Source organism: Triturus cristatus, chromosome 4_1, assembly GCF_964204655.1.
Source record: "Triturus cristatus chromosome 4_1, aTriCri1.1, whole genome shotgun sequence".
Taxonomy (NCBI): domain Eukaryota; kingdom Metazoa; phylum Chordata; class Amphibia; order Caudata; family Salamandridae; genus Triturus; species Triturus cristatus.
This window is the reverse complement of record NC_140585.1, coordinates 967696668-967718362: the sequence shown is the minus strand read 5'-3', so window position 1 is coordinate 967718362 and position 21695 is coordinate 967696668. Positions and strand designations below refer to the sequence as shown.

At 44.3% G+C, this 21695-nt stretch overlaps 1 protein-coding gene across 1 annotated transcript in view; it reads left to right on the top strand.

The window, feature by feature from the left end:
* TRHDE (thyrotropin releasing hormone degrading enzyme) overlaps positions 1-21296 on the top strand; it is a 1875424-nt gene extending 1854128 nt beyond the window's left edge. The window contains exon 19 of the mRNA XM_085653848.1: positions 19614-21296. Coding sequence (XP_085509974.1) covers positions 19614-19760 — 147 coding nt within the window. The 3' untranslated portion in view covers positions 19761-21296. The remainder of the gene's footprint in view (positions 1-19613) is intronic.
* The last annotated feature ends 399 nt before the right edge of the window (positions 21297-21695 follow it).

The following is a 21695-nucleotide window of genomic DNA, read 5'->3' as shown; positions in this document are numbered from 1 at the left end:
AGAGCATATATCAAGGAGGAGGTCTCCAAGATGTTTGCCTTAGGGGTGGTTGAGTCCTCTAGCAGTCCTTGGGCCAGCCCAGGGGTCTTGGTCCCAAAGGCTGCAGCGCCTGGTGCTTCACCAGAACTTCGGTTCTGTGTGGATTACCGAGGACTCAATTCGGTCACCAAGACTGACGCGCACCCCATCCCCAGAGCTGATGAGCTCATCGATCGGTTGGGGGCTGCCCGGTACCTTAGTACGTTTGATCTAACGTCTGGGTACTGGCAGATCGCCTTGACTGATGGGGCAAAAGAGAGGTCTGCATTCTCCACACCAGATGGGCACTACCAGTTCCGTGTGATGCCCTTTGGGATGAAGAATGCCCCTGCCACATTCCAGAGGTTGGTTAACCAGGTATTGGCCGGGCTGGAAGATTTCAGCGCCGCCTACCTGGACGATATAGCAGTGTTCAGCGCCAGCTGGGAGGAACACTTGCGCCACCTCCAGGAAGTGTTGTTGGCCCTGCGCAGAGCAGGCCTCACAATCAAGGCTAGTAAGTGCCAGATTGGGCAGGGTTCACTGGTGTACTTGGGGCACCAAGTAGGGAGCGGCAAGGTGGCCCCCCTGCAACCCAAGATAGATACCATCCTGGCTTGGGAACCGCCCAAAACCCAGACTCAGGTGAGAGCCTTCTTGGGTCTCACGGGTTACTACAGGAGGTTTGTCAAGGGGTATGGCAACATTGTGCACCCCTTGACCTCGCTGACTTCCAGGAAGCAGCCGAGACTTGTGATCTGGACTGACGCCTGTCAGAACGCCTTTGACACCCTGAAAACTGCAATGTGTACAGCACCGGTCCTCCAGGCACCCGACTTTTCAAAAGAATTCATTGTCCAGACAGACGCTTCAGAGCATGGTGTGGGGGCTGTTCTAGCAGAGATGAATGAGGAGGGCCGAGACTTACCTGTAGCCTTCATCAGCCGGAGGTTACTTCCCAGGGAACAAAGGTGGAGTGCGATAGAGCGTGAGGCATTTGCTGTGGTCTGGGCGCTGAAGAAGCTAAGACCCTACCTGTTTGGGACTCACTTCCGGGTTCAGACATACCACAGGTCCCTCAGATGGTTAATGCAGATGAGGGGTGAGAACCCAAAGCTGTTGAGGTGGTCCATTTCCCTACAGGGGATGGACTTTACGGTGGAACACCGCCCTGGTACAGATCACGCCAATGCTAATGGTCTGTCCAGATTTTTCCGCCTTAGTGATGAGGACTCCCTGGGTGAAGGGTAGTTCTCCCCACATTCAAGCTGGAGGGGACACGTGTTAGACCTGGCATCATTGGCATGAGTCTCTCCTCCATTTTTTTTCTGTTTGCCTCCTCTGTGTACGATGTTTTTGCTGGATTATTGCTTTGGGCACTGTGCCACTGCTGATCAGTGCCACAGTGCAAGTGCTCCCTATGTTAAATTGTTACATTGATTGGTGTTACCATGATTGGCTTGGTTGACTTACTGTTCAGACCCTAGTCTAGTGCACTGCGTGTGCCAAGGGTGTGTAAGTTAACTGCTGCTGGTGGGCTTGCAGCACTGGTTGTGCCACCCACAGAAGCAGCGTGTAAAATGTGTCTCAGGCCTGCCACCGCAGCGCCTGCATGCAGTCCCTGACTGCCATGTCGACTTGGCAAGGAAACCTACTTGCCAGTCTCTAAACCTTCACGTTGCCACATTTCAGACACCTCTATGGTAGGCCCTAGGGCAGGGTGCATTGTTGGTAAAAGGTAGGTCATGCCCTGGTGTGTGTGGCATGACCTAATAGTGAATTACAGCCATTTTCGTTTTTCACTATTGAAGGGCTACCTGCCTCCCATAGGCCAGAATGGGCAGACGGATTATTAACTTCATTATAATCTATCTGACTCAGGGAGCATGGTAGCAGGTCAAGTTTAGTATCCCTGAACTCAGAATTTAATAACACACCCTTTAGGATGGATGGTTGGTTTTTAAGTTCTATGTTTGAAAATAGCCCTTTTAGAAAGTGTCTATTTTCTTGTCCAACTATCCACCGGTCTCTGCTGGTTTGGTGTGTGTGACAGGGGCTGGGTGGCTCCAGAGGTCTGAATGAGTCAGTGTGGGGTGAATGAGGCATTTACACATAGAGTGAGGGAAGAGTAGCCTGCCCTGCCTGACACAATACTGGCTCCACCTCCTGCTGGGCGACTGATAGCCCTGCTCCTGCCAGTGACAATACTGGCTCCGCCTCCTGCTGGCGGCTGAGGACTCTGCCCTGCTCAGTGAATAGGCCAGGTGCCTCTGCCTGGCAACACCCACACCGAACCTGAGATGGGGGGAATTTCCCTGCATGGACAAAGGGAACAAAGGAGAAAAGGGGTATAAGAGAAGGACCCCTGAACCAAGAACTCAGATCACTTCTGACAAGGAAACCTGTACCAAGGACAAGAAGCCTGCTGATCTAAGGACTTGCCTCCCCTTTCTGCCAGAGTGCTGTTTTGCTGTGGAGGAACCTGAAAGCTGCTTCTTTATTTTTGCCAAGGAACAAGGAGAGAGGAACTTGGTGTGTACTCTCTGAACACTTGCTAGGAAATCTCCAAGGGCTGGAAGAGTGCCAGTCTCCTGTTGAAGTAAATGTAAATTGATACTTGTATAGCGCACTACTCACCCGCAAGGGTCTCAAGGCGCTTGTACGAATACCGCTGTGGAACCCATCCTGGCTTTCCCTGTGAGGCGTCCACTCCTGGGCACCCCCAAGGTGGAGGCCAGGCATCCTTAGCGTTGTGGGGGCCGTTGAAGTCGCAGGGCCAAAGGACTTCACCATCTGCTGAATTGCTGGAAAGTGTTGTTTCCAGTACACAAGGGAGAATCTGCAGTCTCGACGCCGCCGACGCCGCCGAATCCAGCTCGACACCGTGAGTAACGGCTCCAGTGTCCCGAGCCTTCGACGCCGGCCGCCGGGCCTGATCGACGCCAGCAGCAACGCCAGTGAGCAGTGGGTATCAGCCCCGGCTCCAAGTGACCCCGTCTCGATGCCGGTATCGACGCCAGTGAGGAGTGAGTATCGGCTCCACCTCCAAGCGACCCCGTCCCGACGCCGCTGCTGATCGCATCGACTCGACGCCCTTCTCGACGCCATGAGCGCTGCTCCGGCCCGACATCCCTCGACGCCGCTGCAGATCGACCCGACTCCGAGGCACGATCGACACCGACCTCGACGCCGAAATCTCGACGCCGGGGATCATCGTTTTTCTTCATTTCTCAAGGTACTGTACTTATGGGGTCTGTTGCAACTCCAGGCTCGACGTAGCGCTCCTCGCGGTCGACGCCGAACCTTGGGAATCCTGTAGACTCGACGTCGTGTGACTCCTGTGGGGGTTACATTGTTGCCAAAGAACTGTGTTTCAGAAGAACACTTAATTTTGTTGCTAAAGAACTATTTGCCAAGAGGAAACCTTACTTGAACTATTATTTTTCCTTCCAAAGAGTATTTATTAAGACTGTGGTATATTTTTGTCGTTATTTGGTCTTGTGCTAAGCCTTATATAAAAATACTATTTTTATAATAACTCCTGTGTTGTGTCCATTTGTAGTGTATTCACTTTATTACTGTATGTGGTCATAAATGCTTAACACACTGCCTCTGAGATAAGCCTGTCTGCTCTGCCAAGCTACCAAGGGGGTAGCAGGGGTTATCTGAGTGTGTAATCCCTTTTCCCTGACTAGAGTTGGTTGGTCCCTATTTGTCAGAAGTGCATACCTCTGCCAACTAGAGACCGCCGGTTCTAACACAGGGTAAAACAGTTGGGCAATATCTGTTGCATGCACCAGAGTATTTACCTCACACAAACATCAGATTGCCTTTATGACTGGTCGAATTGAAGACGCCTCTTATTTCTGTGTAACAAGCACACAGGTGATGTAGTTTGTGGCAAAGTTAAAACCCCATCAATTTTTGCTTGATGGGCTTCCACTAATCGATTCAGAAAAGACCACTGTTTGTGTCATTTTTGCATTCGAAGTGCCCCCCTGCTTATTACTATTAAATCATTTGATGATCCAGTGAGGCCCACATTTTGAAGGAGTCGCATCTTTGTAGTTTCTCTGCCAATATTTCACTGCACCTGCCCTTTTGTGGCTTCCCAAGAATGGACTTGAGCACGAGCATTGCAGTTGGGATGCGGCTAATGGCTTGGCTAGCAGGAGCATGAGTTATGATTTGCTCAGTTAATTCTCTAGTTGAACTTTCAGTCAACTGTCTTTACGATTAGTTTTGTCACCCATACTATGATGAAACCATTTTTGGCAAAAAATACCTAAGTGCATAAAGCCTGCACAAGCATGGGTGAAAGGGCAGTAACGTTAGTAGTAGCAAAGACAAATTGTTAACACCGTGTGAACCTCAAAAGGGCAATAATAGATACAATAACCGAGACACTGATAAGCAGTGGGCACACATACCTCAAAAAGGCTATGTGGATTCGGGAAACCAAGCAGAAACGTCTGAATGGATCAGACAACTGTGATCAAACAATCCGAATGAGTTACAGTGGCACCAGTGAGCCAGTGTAAGCAGCATACATTTTTTGAAGTTGAACTTTCACTTCACTACTTACTCATCTATTCCTCTAACTGCACTGGGCTACAGTTAGATGGATTACCGCATTACCGTCCCCACAGAGGCGAATGGTCCTCCAATGGATCTTTCTCCACCCAAAAGAGCAGTGGGACTCCGGATTTCCAAAACATCAACATTGTCCACCCATTGAGGACCATTAATTGATGACCAATTCACAAATTTGAAATAAGGTTTAAATAAACTACTCTCAGGACCATACTGTAAAGATAAAGTATCGCAGTTGGAAGACCCAATCTCCTAAAGAAATTAAGTCTGACCAGAATGATACAAACTAGAAGCTCAGTTACTACTTCACAGAATAGAAGAAATAGCACTTGATATTCTGAAAATATTTGCTGAATTTCCGTACAACGAATTTTGATTCAAGAGTGTAATCCATTACAGTTTCAAATAAAGAATGATCGAAAATAATGAGGAGTTAAAACAAACATCAGATTCAAGATTGCAGGCTTCTACCACCATCAGTCCTGTCTAAGATTCAAAACAAAGAGCTAGAAGAATCAATTTTAAAGTCTTCTAAGGGTGAGTCTAAGAACATTCGCAAAAAGAAAACATGAAGCAAACATCAATTAGTTTGGCTCAGAAGAATTCCAGGTCGACTGCATGAATGGAGCAGCAATAGCAAAAGGGCAGTCCAAGATAGGGAAAATTAGGTGTTGCAATAAAGTATAAAATGTAAAGCGCAATTAGTGGTGTCCAATAGAAAAAGTGTGCAATAAGGGCCTCCTGCATTGAGAGGAAAAGAAGACTAATGGCATTGGCCCTCCTTTGAGATTTCTTCATTTATAGTCCTTATGACACCTTAGTTACGTGGTGCCACTCCACTAGTCAGTCCATCTTATGGTTAATTTTTGTATGTAGGCACAAAATACATCAGTTACTCCTGCACTCTTTCCCATTCTCCACATGTGAACAACTTAGCTTTCCGGGCCTCACAGGTTTGGCAATGGTAAGAAAATATAAAATGTAATAGACTATGACATTGGGTGAGCGTAGACTTTCCCACAGAGCCATTCCAATATGAACTTTAAAAGAACTCGTGGTTGGTTCTGGCCGACTTTTCAATGTTCGGTGTTAGAAACTTTTACAGCGCTTCTTCTCCCAGGGTCCCTCGATGCTCTTCACCAGGCCGGATTTCATGAGGGTTCGCTGGCTTGGGTTTCAAACAGCTCCCGGTCAAACTCTTGAAGCTGGACCTCCTGAGCTTTTCAGTAGGACACACCTGCATAGCAGGCTGGCTCGAGGTTGAGGGTTGCCAGCTTGGCTGGCCAGGTTGAGTCGGTCCACTTATGAAGCTTTTTTTCAAAGTTGCTCCAAAGCTCTCCCAATTTCTGGAACTTCTTCCTGAAGTTCCTTTGAGGGTCCCAAAATGCCCAAATCTTTCTCCAAGGGTCTAGAAGCTCCAAGATGGACCATGAAAGTTTAGGACTTCAATTCCCACAATCCATTTGGACAACACCCTTACAAATCCCCTAGCTGGGGGTTCTTGGTGGTGATGGGCCAGGTGAGCTTTGTGAATCTGTCCACTCTTTAGTCCTTTAGAAGTAGGTTTGATGCACAGGGCCATAGTTTCAATTTGTGCAGCAGGCGCAGTCAGAGTGCAGGGCCTGGTTGTTGCAAATCAAACTTCCAGCATGGACCCTTTTTCTGTCTTTAGTTTTAACCAGCAGATTTGAGAGGCCCTGCACCTCTCTGATATTTATTCAGTGTTCACTGGGGTTATACAAGAGAGTACTCCCGTCTAATGAGGTGCAGGGCAACACCCCAGAGCATGACCATTTCCTCCAAAGTTTGGCACAATTGTCTCCCAGAAAGCACTATTTCTCCAAAATTCAATATAGCTGATGTCTCAGCAGAGAGGCAAGAGCTGGCTAAACGAACCTCCAGGATGGCTCATCTCCATAGACTCCCTCCCCGTGGTATCTGCACATTCCTTCCTTAGGCCTGCTGGCTGGGTTCAGTGGGTTGGGGTGTAAATGAAACTGGCTTCTTGGGCCTGCCCCTTACTTCTTTTGTAGAGCATTGTTTATTACCCCTCCCCTTGCTCTGGCATTCCTATGCAGCAGAACCCTCTCCTCCCAGAATAGCTCATCAACCCAGGGGCTAATTTTCACCTCATCAAAGCAGCCTGGTTATTCCACTTAACTCTGACCAATCAGGTCAGATCATTGGAAGGCTGATTTTTGGCTTACAGACAAGAAGGTTGTATAACTTCTTGTCTGTCCATTTTAGAGTAGCATATTGTTGGATGTATCAATACAATTCTAGTAAGTCCATGAATTATATTTTTCTGTGTTTCCTATCTGGAGTTATTAATTAATAATTTCTTACCATGTTAACCTACATGGCTGGGCATCTGCAATGGGGAAAATGAACTGGACAATTTCTCCAACACCATGGCTTATAAAACATCTTTTAGAAAGACACTGTCTATATCAACAGGACCCCCCACCCCTAGAACATTTAGGGGAGACTTTAGGCTTTCTGAATATGTAAAAAGATTGCAGTTCCTCACTCCACAGAGCTCCTAGCACACAACACAAATTTGGGAAGCACTTTATTACAATGAGGGAAGTGAAATGTGCATGTTCCCTATTTCCAGGGCCTATAAAACCAATTTATAAGGGCCCTTCCTATAAATACCTGATTCCCCACCCCTGGTAACACAAGGGGAGACCCATGGGTACCTAATACACCAAAATATTGTAGTTTAGTAATTTATAAGGGTGCCGAGCATCGAAGTTGAGTTTGGGCACAATTTAGCTTTTAAAAGCAGTCCTGCAACACACGGCTGCTTTTAAACTGACCTCAGGCCTCAGCACTGCATACACTTAAGTGCAGAAAAGGCTGTTGGCCTCTAAACTGCCATGCCCTATTCTATGCTAGGGACGTAAAGGTAGTTTTGATCCCCCTGCGCTATACTGTACTTGGGCCTTATAGCGTAAGGTCATGACAATCATAGGGGTACCCTAACCCATAGTGTACTCTAGTGTGCATAGGTGTTTTCACTATGTTTTATGTGTATTTTCAGCATAGCACTGGCCCTGGGCTTGGTTAGACAGAGCACAGGGACAGTCAGAATCAGTTACCACCAATACCAGTCAGCAAACAATGGGGGTGCCCGGGCACAGGATGACTTTGCAACAGAAGCTCATTTTAGGGAGACAGGTTCATTGAGTTGTATGCATCACCTAAGTGTAGAAAAATTAAGTATTGGGAAATACCCCAAGTTGAGCAATCCAAGAGTGGGCCATCTTTCTTGAGGCCAAGCTCAGCCCCATCTATACCCATACTGCAATTCTTTGTCCTCCCTTTCACTCTAATGGGAGTGGGATGTGTACTGAGAGTGGAGTGGCCATTATTTACAAGGAGAAGTGGGACCTTCGCAGGGGCAATGTTACTTCCTGGGGCAACTGCGAGTCCCTCGACTTTAGCATTCGCTTCTCAGCCCACTTTACTATGGGAGGGTCCTTGATTTATAGGCCCCCTGTTCTGGTGGGACCCTTTTTGGAAATGTGGGGGGATGCTGTCATTTCCCAAGCCTTGAAGTTCACCCAGTACATTGTGTTAGTAGACCTCAACATGCATTTTGACCAGGTTGACAACAAGGACTCACTTGACTGTCTGGAGTCCCTGCACCTGGCTCAACTGTCCCAGTGGGTCAATCTTCCTACCCACCAGGCAGGCCATATATTGGACCCTATCTGCACTAACTTTCCTATTTTAGTGGAGTATCCATGCCCGGTCTCCTGGTCCGACCACTTCATAACATATTTTTCTTGGGAAGTTACTAACTGTGATCCATTAGTATGCGCGCACGCCAAACCAGGCTTTGGTAAAATCAACCCTCTGGCACTGAGCCAAGCCTTGGAAACCTTTAGGCCCTCGAGGGGCGGCTTACGGAGTTCACTAACTGGGTTTACATTGCGGTGGATTCGCTTGCCCCGCCACCTTGTCCGAGACTCTCCAGGGACTCTCCATCCAAGCCTTGGTTCACCCCTGAACTCAAAGCAATTAAACATGAATGCAAGATCCTAGAGCGGGCTTGGCGTCGTAGTGAATACTGCCCGAGGGCCAAGCAGAGGCTTTGCCTTCAACAGAAAATCTACTAAGATGCAATTAACCAGGCCAAGAGGGAATTCTATGCCTCTCACATTGAATTAGCAAGAAACAACGCTAAATAAATCTTCTCTATTGTACAAAGCTTCACATCCCCTGCTGCTCTATCTAGGGAGTCTAAAACCACAGACACCTGGTGTGAGAGCCTTTCTAATTTTTTTCGGGACAAAATCCTCTCTATTCAGGTGGCGTTTGCCCCCCGTAATATGGACACTAGGTCAATGATGGCATCACCACCGGCTGACCCAGATCATTCTCTGCACACCTTCAAGCCCGTGAACCTTTGTGAGTCCCTTAAAATTCTCAAGGGCCTGAAGTCAGGCTTCCCTTCAGACCCATGCCCGGCTAGAATGCTGGCAGCTGTTGCCGAGACCATTAATAACGAGGTCAACAGTATTATCAATCTGTCTCTCATGGATGCCTGCGTACCAGAGGCCTGGAAGCAGGTCAACATTTTGCCTCTTTGAAAAAAGCCGTCCCACGATTCACTTATCCTAACAAACTACCGGTCCATTTCCCTGCTACCTAGCCTGGCCAAGGTATGCAAGAAGGTTGTGAACAGATAACTCAAGGAGTTTGTTGAGAGGGCCTGCTGCATCCAGACCAGTCAGGGTTCAGAGCCTCCCACAGCACCGAGTCTGCCCTGGTGGAGGTCGTGGAGTCAATCAGGGAGTGTTTGGATGTTGGCGGGAAAGCAGCGCTGATTTTGCTTGACCTGTCGGCGGCGTTCGACACTGTCCCCCACTCCCTCCTCCTATCGCGGCTAACAGAGATTGGGGTGTCGGGTGCGGTGTGGGGATGGCTCAGATCCTTCCTGGAAGGACAGGTTCAACAGATATGGCTCCCTCCGTCCTCTTCTTCTACTCAGATAGTGACCACAGGGGTTCCGCAGGGGTCCCGCAGGGGTCCCCACTCAGCCCACTTCTTTTTAATATCTATGTCACACCTCTGGTGTACCTAGCAGAGGAATTTGGGGCTAAGGTCATGGCCTATGCTGATGACACCCAGCTCCTTTTCACTTGGGATAAGAATGTGGACTCGGTCTCCTCTGCCCAACACTGCCTGTCCTCTATTTTTCATTGGCTAGCCGCAGCACAACTCAAGTGCAACAAAGAAAAATCTGAGATTCTTCTCTATGGAAAGTTCCCTCAGAACTTTAGAGATACTTTCTGGCCCCTCGAGTTCCCCAGCCCCACCTCTACAGGGAAGCCGACCAAGAACCTAGGGGTGTGGTTCGGGGCAAATCTTTCCTTCGCCACACAGATCAAGAAACTTTCGAGGACCTGTTTGGTCTTCTGAAATCTTTGAGAAACTTTCTCCCGCTCCTGCCTAGGAATGCGAAGGAGTCCGTCATTTGTGCCCTTATTTTGTCTCAATTTGACTACGCTAATGCCCTATATGTGGGTACTCTGGACTACTTGCTAAAAAAACTCCAAGTGGTCCAGAATGCGGCAGCCAGACTCCTTCTGGAAATTCTGGACAGGGCTAGCATGAGACTTTACCTGCACTCTCTGCACTGGCTTCCAGTGGTTGAACTGGCTACATTTAAATCCTTGGTCATGGCCCATCGTGCTCTCCATGGGCTTGGTCCCATCTACTTACAGAAACTCTTCGCCTTCTACACCCCAGCACGTTATCTGCGCTCTCTGTCCCAGCGCCTCGCTCTGGTCCCCTGCTTCCAATGTCAGAGGCTTGGCGACAGCTCCTTGGCGCGGAAAACTGCTGTTGGCTGGAATGCTCTTCCTCTCACACTTTGGAATATCCTGGACCCGCGGATCTTCAAGAAGAACCTGAAAACCTATCTCTTTGCCTAACTCTCTGATGGTTAGCTCTCTCTACTCCACGCCAGGACACTTACGAGTATCTGTGCGCGATACAAATTAAAATAACATAACATAACTGAACACTAGAACTGTGATGTTTTACCAGACCCTAACAAGGCTACTAATGTATGCTCATGATGGTCTGCCTACACCAGATTGCTTAAGAATAGTGGGTGGATGCTGGTAAACTCTGCCAAGCAGTGGTTTGCAGAGTTTTTACCCGCCCGTAGTTGACAGCCCAAGCTTACTCATAAACAAAATACATTAGTACAATAGCCTCTGTAAACCTACCAAAGTTCTGGACATATAAGACGCAATCATCTGCACATAACAGTCCACGGAGACATCCGCTCCTCGCCTTTGTATATTTACTAATTATATGATGTAGGTTCAGACACTGATCTATTGTCCCTAAGCCCTTTCTAAACCCATACTGAACTTTAGAAAAAATACACTTTTCAGTGACCCCATTTTCCAATTGGTCTGATAATATCCTGTCCATCACATTAGCAGTTGAGTCAGTTACAGAGATGGGTCAGTAACAGCATGGTTCGGCTCTATCTCCCTTCTCTTTATTTGGGTACAAAATGGAGGTAGAACAGGACTTCAAGGACCACTGCTCACTGCACTCATCAAAACGTTTACTATCAGCAGGTGCCACAATTCTGTGTTGTCTTACAATTCATCAATTGGAACCCAATTTAGTTTGGAGATCTTATTCCTGGGGCTGAGTTTGATTGCTGATATGGCTTCCTTCCGAATGATTTAAGTCAGAGCTCTAATACCAATAGTGCCCTCACTCAGTGTTGGAATGCATGGGTGATCAGACCCTGTGCTAATATTGTATACCTTAGAAAAATGTTCAACCCATTTAAATGACAGGATAACCATGTCCATGGATGAGTTATGGCTGTCTCCAAAGAAGGGAGCGACGACTGTTTTCCAGAAAATAAATGCATAATTTCTGAAACTAGTCTCTCCTAGTTTGTCCCAAGCCTCCTGTCTTATGACTGACCTTTTCTCTTTGATATCCAGCTTATATTGTCTTCTGCACCACCTCACTTCATGTATTTCCTCCTATTATCTTTATTAGGCAGGTCAAAGGAGCATGCTCCATCAAATCACGTCTTTTTCCTTGCCTCACCTGTGGCATTTAGTAGTTAGATGTTGGGTGATAGTTCTGCATAGCTCATTTAAACCTGTAAGCATACTTTACGGCTCTGCCTCTGGATTCAAACATATTATCAGCTGTTCACTATTCGGTGCCACAATATAGTTAGTAGATGTCCCGGGTCTGCACTTGCCCATTTTCTCAGAATGCGCTTGTTGTTACCAAGCTCTACTGTCAGAACAGAAAACATGAGGTTTTAACAAAAATAGCCAGTAGACAACTTGGGTGCTAACAGGTTATGATCACTCAGGCCATTCTGTAGAACGAAGAAGTGCTAGACTCTATTGCCCCAGCCCGCTGAAATAGCATTAAAATAGATCATACTCCCTCAGCCCTTCCCTGTTAATGTGATTTGTTTGTGAACTGGTGCTGATGCATGGTCATGTGTAAGCACAAGGGAATACTTGCTCATAATTGCATTCAGAACTTCGCCACCAGGGTAATGTTCAAAATGCACATAATCCATATTCACTGTCCCCATCATTACTAAAACCAAATTCCTAGATATTGAGCAAAGTCTGCTGTCAAAATCTTCCCCTTCTTGATATTACCCCCAGTCGTCACTTTGCTCACCCAATACTTTCTCAAAGTTTGATCAAATAGGTGTACTATTTCTGTGCTGTAGCAATTGAAATTGTTATAGTAAAAATTATTTTTAACAATGAGACAATTATCAGCACAAGACAGAGACACAATTTGAACGCGTGGTGAATCACAATATGTTTTGATGATTCTACTACCTAATGAAACAGAGACCAAAGTTAACCTTATGGTGATCCAATCTGGAAGGGACTGCTGACGTTGATAAACGAAACCATCAATATGGACTGCATTGCAGATCCAGGTTTACTGCATGCACACAATCTGGTACTGCTTTATCAATTCATTCCAATCAGCATCATTAAGCTTGCTCACCAAACAAACCACCATTTTTGAGACTCCATAGAAAGATCAGGAAAAGTTGTTATATCATTTGAATATCTGTATTGCTTAATGACAGTGGAAGCATGTTTATTTTTATATATACACTTATAGATATATTCACCTTTCCTTTATCAAACTACTTTATAGGATTTACTACCATATTCAAGTTCAATGAAGCAATGAACCAGTACTCCTAGTCTCACCACATCTAAATAGATGATATATTTTGAGGCTCTAATATTTAAATTAATCCTTACTCAAAGCAATGAACACTAGTGAAGTGGTTTTGGCAAGAATGCATCTAACATTCTAGAATATTTGGGTAGCTGCAAATGGAAAAAGGTTTGAAGTAAGGTTATTGTTTCAAAATGAGCAAACAAAAGAATGAGGTGAATGTTATTTTGAATGTTATTTTCTTTTAACTTTTACAGCGTCTTGACCAATAAGTCAATTGCAAATAGATTGTAATTGCATTTTTCGTGCATACGTGATTTTGTCTAAATTTGAAGTGATATGGACAAAGGAAAGATCCCCCATAAACCTACATTAAAAGAAAGAGAACATAGTGTAAAACCCTGATTTTTTCACATTAGTCATTCTTCCTCAACTTACTAGACAAATTGATTTCTATTTTCAGCTTTAAGGGCCAGATGTATCAAAGGGATTTACCCATTCTGTGTCTATGGGAAAACATTTTCATACATATGGCCGTAAGTGCTGCCTTCCACCATGAATGGCATTGTGAAAAGACCCACTTTAGCATCACATGACTGGGGAGGATTGCCACTGGGCCGGATGGGCTAATGAGCTGGCCTCCAACAACTTTGCTTTGTTCTTTAGGTGTCTCTTTTGTCTGCAGTTGAAGCTCGTAATTAACACGAAAACGAAGTACCATTGCAGAGCTGTAGGGTGGGGGTAGAAAGTTATTAGTGGTGCCAAATACACTGCCACAAACAGGGAAATTGTGAAAATAGGAGGTAAAAGAGCGAACGGTGAATAGAGAGAGAAAGCACATAAAGAAAGGAAGAAAGTAGAGAAAGGAAATAAAGAATAGATGAAACAAGGGAAGAAGGGAGTGAGAATGGGGGAAGGAAAAGGAAGAAAAAAAGAGAAAGAAAAACAATAGGATGAAGACAAGAGAAACCAATATGGGTGGGGGCCCTTAATAAGATTCTATCCTCTCCAACAGACTGTGCCGCGGACAACGCGGAAAACGCTTGTCAACAATATACCAAGTGGCTGGAGCGGGCTTGTGACAACTTGGCTCCGACCAAACTGTTAAGACCTAAGAGAGCACAGCCTTCCGCCCCATGGTACTCGGAGGAACTTAGAACTCACAAAAGCCACTGTAAGAAACTTGAACACGCATAGAGGAGCAATTATAATGAGGCTGAGCGCTTAGCCTATAAATCTAGCCTTCAATCCTATAAACAGGTCATTGCATTAGCAAAACAAACCTATTTCGCAGCACGGATCTTAGAATCCAAAGATTCGGTTAAGGAACTGTTTAAGACAGTGACTACATTGGCATCCCCAAAACCTAATCCGATCCAACCTAGTCAGCAGCTATGTGAAAGTCTGGCCAATTTTTTCCTGTCCAAGGTAGAACGTACATTTGAGGTTTTTTCCAAGGGAAGCCCTAGCTCTCTAGAAATGTGGAGGGAAGGCCCTAGGTCAGAGGATGTCACCGGCCTTACCTTTGATCAATTCCGGCCCATCTCTATCCTAGACACTCAAAATGGTCTGATGGAAGCTAACTCAGGCTCTCCCTTCGATCCCTGCCCATGCAGGGTTGCCAAGCTGGCCGCTGGCCCAATAGGGATCAGGCTCACGAGCATATTTAACCTTATGTTCACATCTGGTCTTTTTCCAAGACAGTGGAATCTGGCTTCAATTTTACCACTCCTAAAAAAGGCTAACTTGCCATCTGACGATCCTAATAGCTTTCGCCCGATTGCCAGACTACCCCTACCGGCCAAATTGGTTGAAAAATGTATGAATAAGCAGCTTTCTCTCTTCTTGGCCGATACCCAAGCATTTGACCCCACTCAATACGGCTTCAGGCCTGGCCATGGTATGGAGTCCGCCTTGATTAAGGCGACGGAAGAAATCAGAGAGGCAGTGGATCAGGGAGGGAAAGCAGCACTGATCCTGCTCGACCTGTCGGCGGCATTCGACACGGTCCACCATTCTTTACTCCTGAACCGTTTAAAAACTTGCGGTATCGGCGGAAAAGCTTGGGACCTCATTAAATCATTTCTGGCGGATAGGAGACAAGTGGTTACCCTGGGGGAATTTCAGTCTAAGCCTTTCTCCACACCTTGTGGTGTCCCACAGGGGTCTTCAATTAGTCCCACCCTTTTTAACGTTTACGTGAGCACGTTAGCACCAGTTATTGGCGCCTATGGATTCGGTATCATGTCATACGCAGACGACACTCAAATTGTGGTCTCTCTGACTCCGGGAGGGGAGACTAACACTGAAGAGCGTCTGCGTGAATGTATGTCAGCAGTTGGGAACTGGATGGCTGAGAATTGCCTCAAATTAAACTCAGACAAAACTGAGGTCCTTCTCTTCGGTAACATCTCTAATTTCTGGACACCAGCTTGCTGGCCAGACTCTCTGGGCAAGCTTCCAATCCCGGTTGCAAAAGCAAAAAAGCTCGGCATCATCCTGGATGACAGACTGACTTTGGAGTACCACATCAAGGAGGTCACTTCCAAAACCAGGTACACCATTAGGATGCGGAGTAAAGTCCTACCCCTGTTACCCCAAGACAGCAGACATATCGTGGTCAGGGGTTTGGTACTTGCTAGACTGGATTACTGCAATGGACTTCTTCTCAATGCTCAATGTAGGGCACTGAGTAAACTTCAGATCCTTCAGAATGCCGCAGTCCACCTTCTCACGGGCAACTCCAGATTTGCATCTGCTTCCCAGGGAAGAAAAACACTGCACTGGCTACCGGTCAAGAGCCGAATCCGGTTTAAGGCCCTAACCTTGACCTTTAAAGCTCTGCATGATTTAGGTCCAGAATTTCTTAAGAACAGGCTACACTGGTATGTGCCATGGAGATGTCTTCGTTCGAAATCCGCCAACCTGGCTCATGTCCCACGTATTAGGAAAGCGCGTTGGGGAGGCAGGAGTTTCATCTACGGGGCTGCCAAAGCCTGGAATGATCTTCCATCGCACCTTAGGACTATGACGGATCTCCTACTATTCAGAAGGGAACTAAAGACCTGGCTGTTCCGGAATGAATAGGCACAGGTATTCATATTGTTGCTCCTTTCCCAAGTCCTGTCAGTTTCATGACAGCACCAGGACACCTCCGGGTATTTGTCGCGCTATACAAAAATCAATAACATAACATAACATAACATATAAAAGAGACAAAAATGGGAAGTAGACAAAAAAAGGAAAAATGGAAAAAGGGGAGAAGAAATGAAGAGGGAACACGAAAGAAGTCAAGAAAGGCTTAAGAAAGTAAAATAGTAAAGAAAAAAGAGACTAAGAAAAAAGTTATAGAAAAATGGCAAAGAAAGAGGAAAAGATAGTGAAGGAGAGATATAAGGAAACGGAAAGAAGAAAAAAGACTGGGAGAAAGAAGGAACTCAAAGAAGACAGAATTGGGCAAGAAAAGTGGGATAGGAGAAAGTGGAAAAAGACAGAGAAATAAACATTACTATTGCAAGACAGAAAGAAAGTGAGACTAGAAACTAAAGGAATTTAGGAAAGGGTGAGTGAGAAAGAATAGACAGAAAAAAGCAAAGTGGAAAAAAATGAAGAAAAAAAACGAAATGTAAAGAAGGGAAGAAATAGAAGTGGGAAAGGTGAAAGCAGGGTGTAACAGAAAAGAAAACGAAGGTTAAGATGAGTGAAAAGATAAGTTGATAGAGGAAGGAAATTAATGAGAAGGTTAAGATGAGTGAAAAGATAAGTTGATGGAGGAAGGAAATTAATGAGAAAGGAAGGAAAATAGGAAGAAAGGGCAGATGTCAAAGACTGAAAAAAGAGTGATTAGCAGCATAAGACAAAGGAGGAGGATACGTGTGGCCGAAAAATAGTTTGGGCAGTAAGATGCAAAAAGGAGAGGAAAAGGGTGGTGTTAAAAGATAGGCATTGAGGCAAAAAAGAAGTCTGGAAAAAGTAGGTGAGGAAAACAGAGAAATGGAGGTAGTTGGATCAGCAGGGGATAGTGAAGAAACATCGCCTAGTAAACTGAGCTGACAATGGTACTGATTAAGATTGTGGTGGATGTTCGAGCCATTAGATACATGGTTCCAAGTGAAAGGTTATTTTAATTTTTTGTCAACTCCCCTGTCCACCATCCTTGCAACTTGTCTCTTTATCTTACTCTTTCAGGGTTATCTTCATCTCTGCTTTCCATACTGTCAATTTCAGATTTTCTCTCCCTTTTCCGACTGTTTAACTGTTGTTCTTAAAGGTTGCTTACCACGTGGAAAAGCTGGACAAAAGAGCACTGAAGTGGTGCTCTCGATGTGTCAGTTGTTGTAGTGCAGATATAATTCTTGTTGTCCAAGAACAACTTTCTTAATTTGTGGTACCACATATTTTGTGGTACAGCTACAAATATAATGAGCCTAAAACGTTTTGCATAAGAAGATCTCGAGAGGTGACATAGTTTGAACATTTTAACACTCCAGGTCTATTCATATAATTTATATTGTTTGAAAGTATTTTATATGATGCGGTGTGTAAAACGTGTTAATGCTCATCTATAGAAAACATTAAGTGCCGGATTACGAGTTTGTTGGACAGGGCTACTTCATGACAAGCGTGACGGATATCCTGTCTGCCAAATTACAAATCCATTATACACTATGGAACTTTATATTTGACGGACGGGATATTCGTCACTGTCGTGATGGAGTATCCCATCTGCCAAACTCATAATCAGGTCCTAAGAGTTTAATCAAATACCAAAACATGCAAAATACAAATAATTAATGCTTCCAAATAAACAGAAATTCATCTAACATCCCTCCCAAGTTACACGAGCTAATCCCGTGCAGAAATGAAATCCAGTGTGATGACACCATATAATTATCAAGAGTAGAAATGGACAAGATAAGTATTTCTACTGGCATATACAGCACCCAGTACAGATAGTAATTAAGCATAATAAGAGTACTGCTTATTTTATGTCAGTGGCACACTACTGAATTGAGATGCTTGGTATGCTACCTGATCTCCTCTTGCCTCCTACATATCTCCCAAGTCGTGCGGGTCACTGTGGATGTTTGGTACCACCTGAAAAGCACAGACCAATGGAGCTGTTGCATTCCTCTGAAATTGATCACCTGATAGAGGAGGCACTGCTCCAGGACCTAATCGCATCCTCCAATTAGCTTGAGGGGAAGAAAAGTGTTCCACAGTATTACAAACTACAGTAGAGTGGGGGGATCTAGAGTGCTCCTGTGTTGGAGGGGGTCTAGAAGTTAGGCTCTTCAGATACAAAAGGTAGGTAGAATACTAAAGTCGGACAAACAGAAGATTTTGACAAGAAAATCAACTTTTTTCCACAACAGGAATGTAAGGATCAAACTAGCAGACTCTAAAAATGCTTATGTTAGACTCCAATGGGTATTCATAGTGAAATCAAACCCGGGGCCGTAGATTAAGTAAAGTCAGTAAGAAAATATTAGACCTGAGGAAGCGAAAGATCAGTTTGTTGTTCTCCTTCTGATCTGCAGTGAAAACTGTATGCATTACATTTAATTAATTCTTGCAAACCTAATGTGAATCTAAAATTAACGGACTTAAGATGATAAATGTGCAATATGTGCTGAATCAGCAGTTTAGCGACTATGAGAAGCCCATCTTAGTTTAAAGGATCTGCACGTGTAAAGGTACCGGCCCATGAGGAATAGCTGCTTCTGAAAACTATCAATTCCTCTTACAAGCCTGGATCTCTTGTCATCATTAGGGAAGCATGTTGATAAATAATGGATGGTTTTGCAGTTTATGACTGTTATCGAGCTATGTAATTGAAGGCTATTTTAATTGTTTCCTGCTGCTGGAAATTACATGTCGGGCATCACTGTGACTCACCAGGATCGTCTCTTTCCCATTAAACAAACGGAGCATGACCCATTAATGTTGTCTATTTTCCATATTAAAGTCAGAAACAACACCTGCACAATTTCTGAAGTGCATAAATGAGCTATGGAGATCCGTCAGGGTCTGTAGGGTTCACTGTTTCATCCAAAGATGTATACCATGGGTAAAGAAACACTCGGGAGGAATTGTAAAATTGAAGGACATGCCAGTCTGAACAATATGGGGTTCAATAAAGTACATAGATGTTGCTGAGCACTTGATCAGTTATAGCTGAGAAATGTGCTCTCAGAAACATTGTCTGCAAGGAGCATATGCAAAAACCCAAACCCTTTGTATTACAAAATGTCCCTTTTTAGGTCAAGTGACAAAAAAGACCTTTTATTTTTACTAAAATAACATGTATAATTTACTAAGTTAAAGTGCCTTTCAGACAGCTTTCTTCATTCATTGGTCTGTTATTCCGTCATTCACATTTGTTTTCCTCCCACTTCAGAACACAGCACGGGGCAGTGGGTCAGTCCGTTGTAACCATTGATTGAGCACTGTGAGTGTCGGCTTTCTGCATTTTTACAAGGAGCACCTTTCTTGACACACAAAGTAGTTCTCGACTATGGCAATGTGTTCTTTCTGAGGCCAAAAATATGTTTGCTTTTGCCAGTGCTATTTTTTAGATTGAGGATGGTGTGGCAACTTCCCCAAAAAGAATTTTGCAACAACCATGACAAAACACAACAATCATTGACATAGTCAGAAGGCTGTCAGCCAGTGCCTGACCAATTGTTTTTTTTCCTTTGCTTGTTATCCATTTGCTAATTCTCTCTCTACATTTTTTAAGTCTGTGTTCTGACCATATTACCTTTTTTCCACAGCTGAAGAACTTTATAAGGCTTCATGGAGGGGGATCAGTGGCGGCTCCTTTCTCGCGTGCCGTCGAAACCGTAGAAGCCAACGTACGGTGGCAAATGCTTTACAAGGAAGAACTTTTTCTGTGGCTTCGGAAATCCCTGAAGCAGTAACACTGTGCCACTTAGAAACTATTTATCAAGAAGTTCCTGGGTGCAAGTTGCCTTGTTTGGACAAACACGTATGCTTGTTTGGAATCAGCAAAGACAAGGCGCGGATTGCCTTTATTTTTGCACTCTGCTCTTTTTCAAATTCTACAGAAACTTTTTCATAGCAAGAAGGTCACAACGATGGCATCAATTTTAGTCCTCGCAGTATTGGAGCAAACAAAATAATACATGGTGCATGTCTGTGTTTCTGTCCATCGAGCAATCTTCACAAAGTATTTTGTGCATGGTTATTTGGTCCCTAACTATCCCAGCATGTTAACTTGCGTCAAGTTTTTGTATTTGAATTGCTGTTACATCAAGACTGGGCGTTACACAAAAGCACAACGCATTTATGACAATCACTGTTGCAATGTTGGGATTTAACGGGAAGATCGAGTGTAATGATGACCCTGCTGGCTGCCACAGTGCGCCTTGATGCCCTTGTGCTGAGGTACAATACACATTACTTGGCTGGCAGCCTGAGGAGTGTAGCAGCGCTAGACAAAGCCACAGTGCTCCCTTAGAGTGATCCTAAAATCAGAAATTGCATGTCAGCAAATTGTTGCACTCAGGTTGACCATGAAAATTGGAAGCTGAATGTCTGCAAAATGAACTCTAATGTTGGTAGTTACACTTTTCAAAGTTTTGTAAACCAGTTTCCTCCTGTGCATTAGAGAGACAGGCACGTATTTCCCAGACATCTGATGGAGTTTGAAAACAAACGTGGTAATTGGGAAGCTAGAAATCCCTCATTCTCAGATGAGAACTAATTAATTAAGTTTTTACTATGGGTATATGTGACAGACTGTTGTAGTGTTCCTTGCTTATTCCTGAATCCCAGGAGTAAGTCACTGTGTAGTCAAGCGTAAGTGAGACCAAAAACTTTGTGATTCGGGACTACAATGTGAAAGGCTCTAGTGGGGGTGAGCCGAGAGCTGGCGACTGTGCTCTGAGCAATATGTGTGTGCAGACTCCGAGAAAAAAAACTCTCCTAAGCTAATTAGTAAGGTTAATCGGTTACAAATTAATTTCTATATAATGTATTTTGACGCCTAAATCATTGTCAAAATGGACAAGAATGAGGAAAAACGAGGAAAATATTTAAAACAGTGTTTGTGACTGTAAAAAAAGGTTTGTAAATTGTGAACATGTCGGCGTGTAACTGAAATCAGGCAAAGTGTACAAAAAAAATCCCTCATATTTTTTCAAGCAACAAATTCCTCAATTAGAACGCAAAATGTACGAAGCTTCTGTACTTTGTCTTTTTATCTGAGTGGGTTGCGGACATTATCTCGTGTTCATTCATACCCAGCAACTGTGCAGCAGTTAAACACGGTGCCAAGTGCATATAATATTCAGAGATTCATATACAGTAACGGCAGTGGAATTATACAAATGGCTAGTTTGTGTTGAATTATTGTAATGCCTCTTTGATCCAACTTCAAATAAGTATGCTTTGATAACAAACAGTAAACAATAAATTATAGTTTCAAACATTAATAGTAACAAGGCAAAAACGTTGTATTTTGGGTTGAGGACAAGAAAAATGCAAACGAGTGCGTTCTCAAAATGAATACATTTCTATTTTATGAATGTTTTGATATATTATTTTTACGATTGAGTTAAGTTTCTGTGGATTTTTATCCTCTGAATATTTAATTACAGTTTACTTTTCAAACAAATTTGATGACACTGTGTTGTTTGGCCTATGTTACAAGATGCACTGGAGGGACGATCAGTATTAGTTAATGGGATTTCTCAGTTGCTCAACATCTTTACAGACTATTGACTTGCAATTCTTTTTTTAAAGGTATAAAAAGTTTTATCTTTTTCACGACAAGTATTTCATTCATATTCTTGCCAAGATAAAGGTTGCCAGATTCACATAGCACAAGGAAA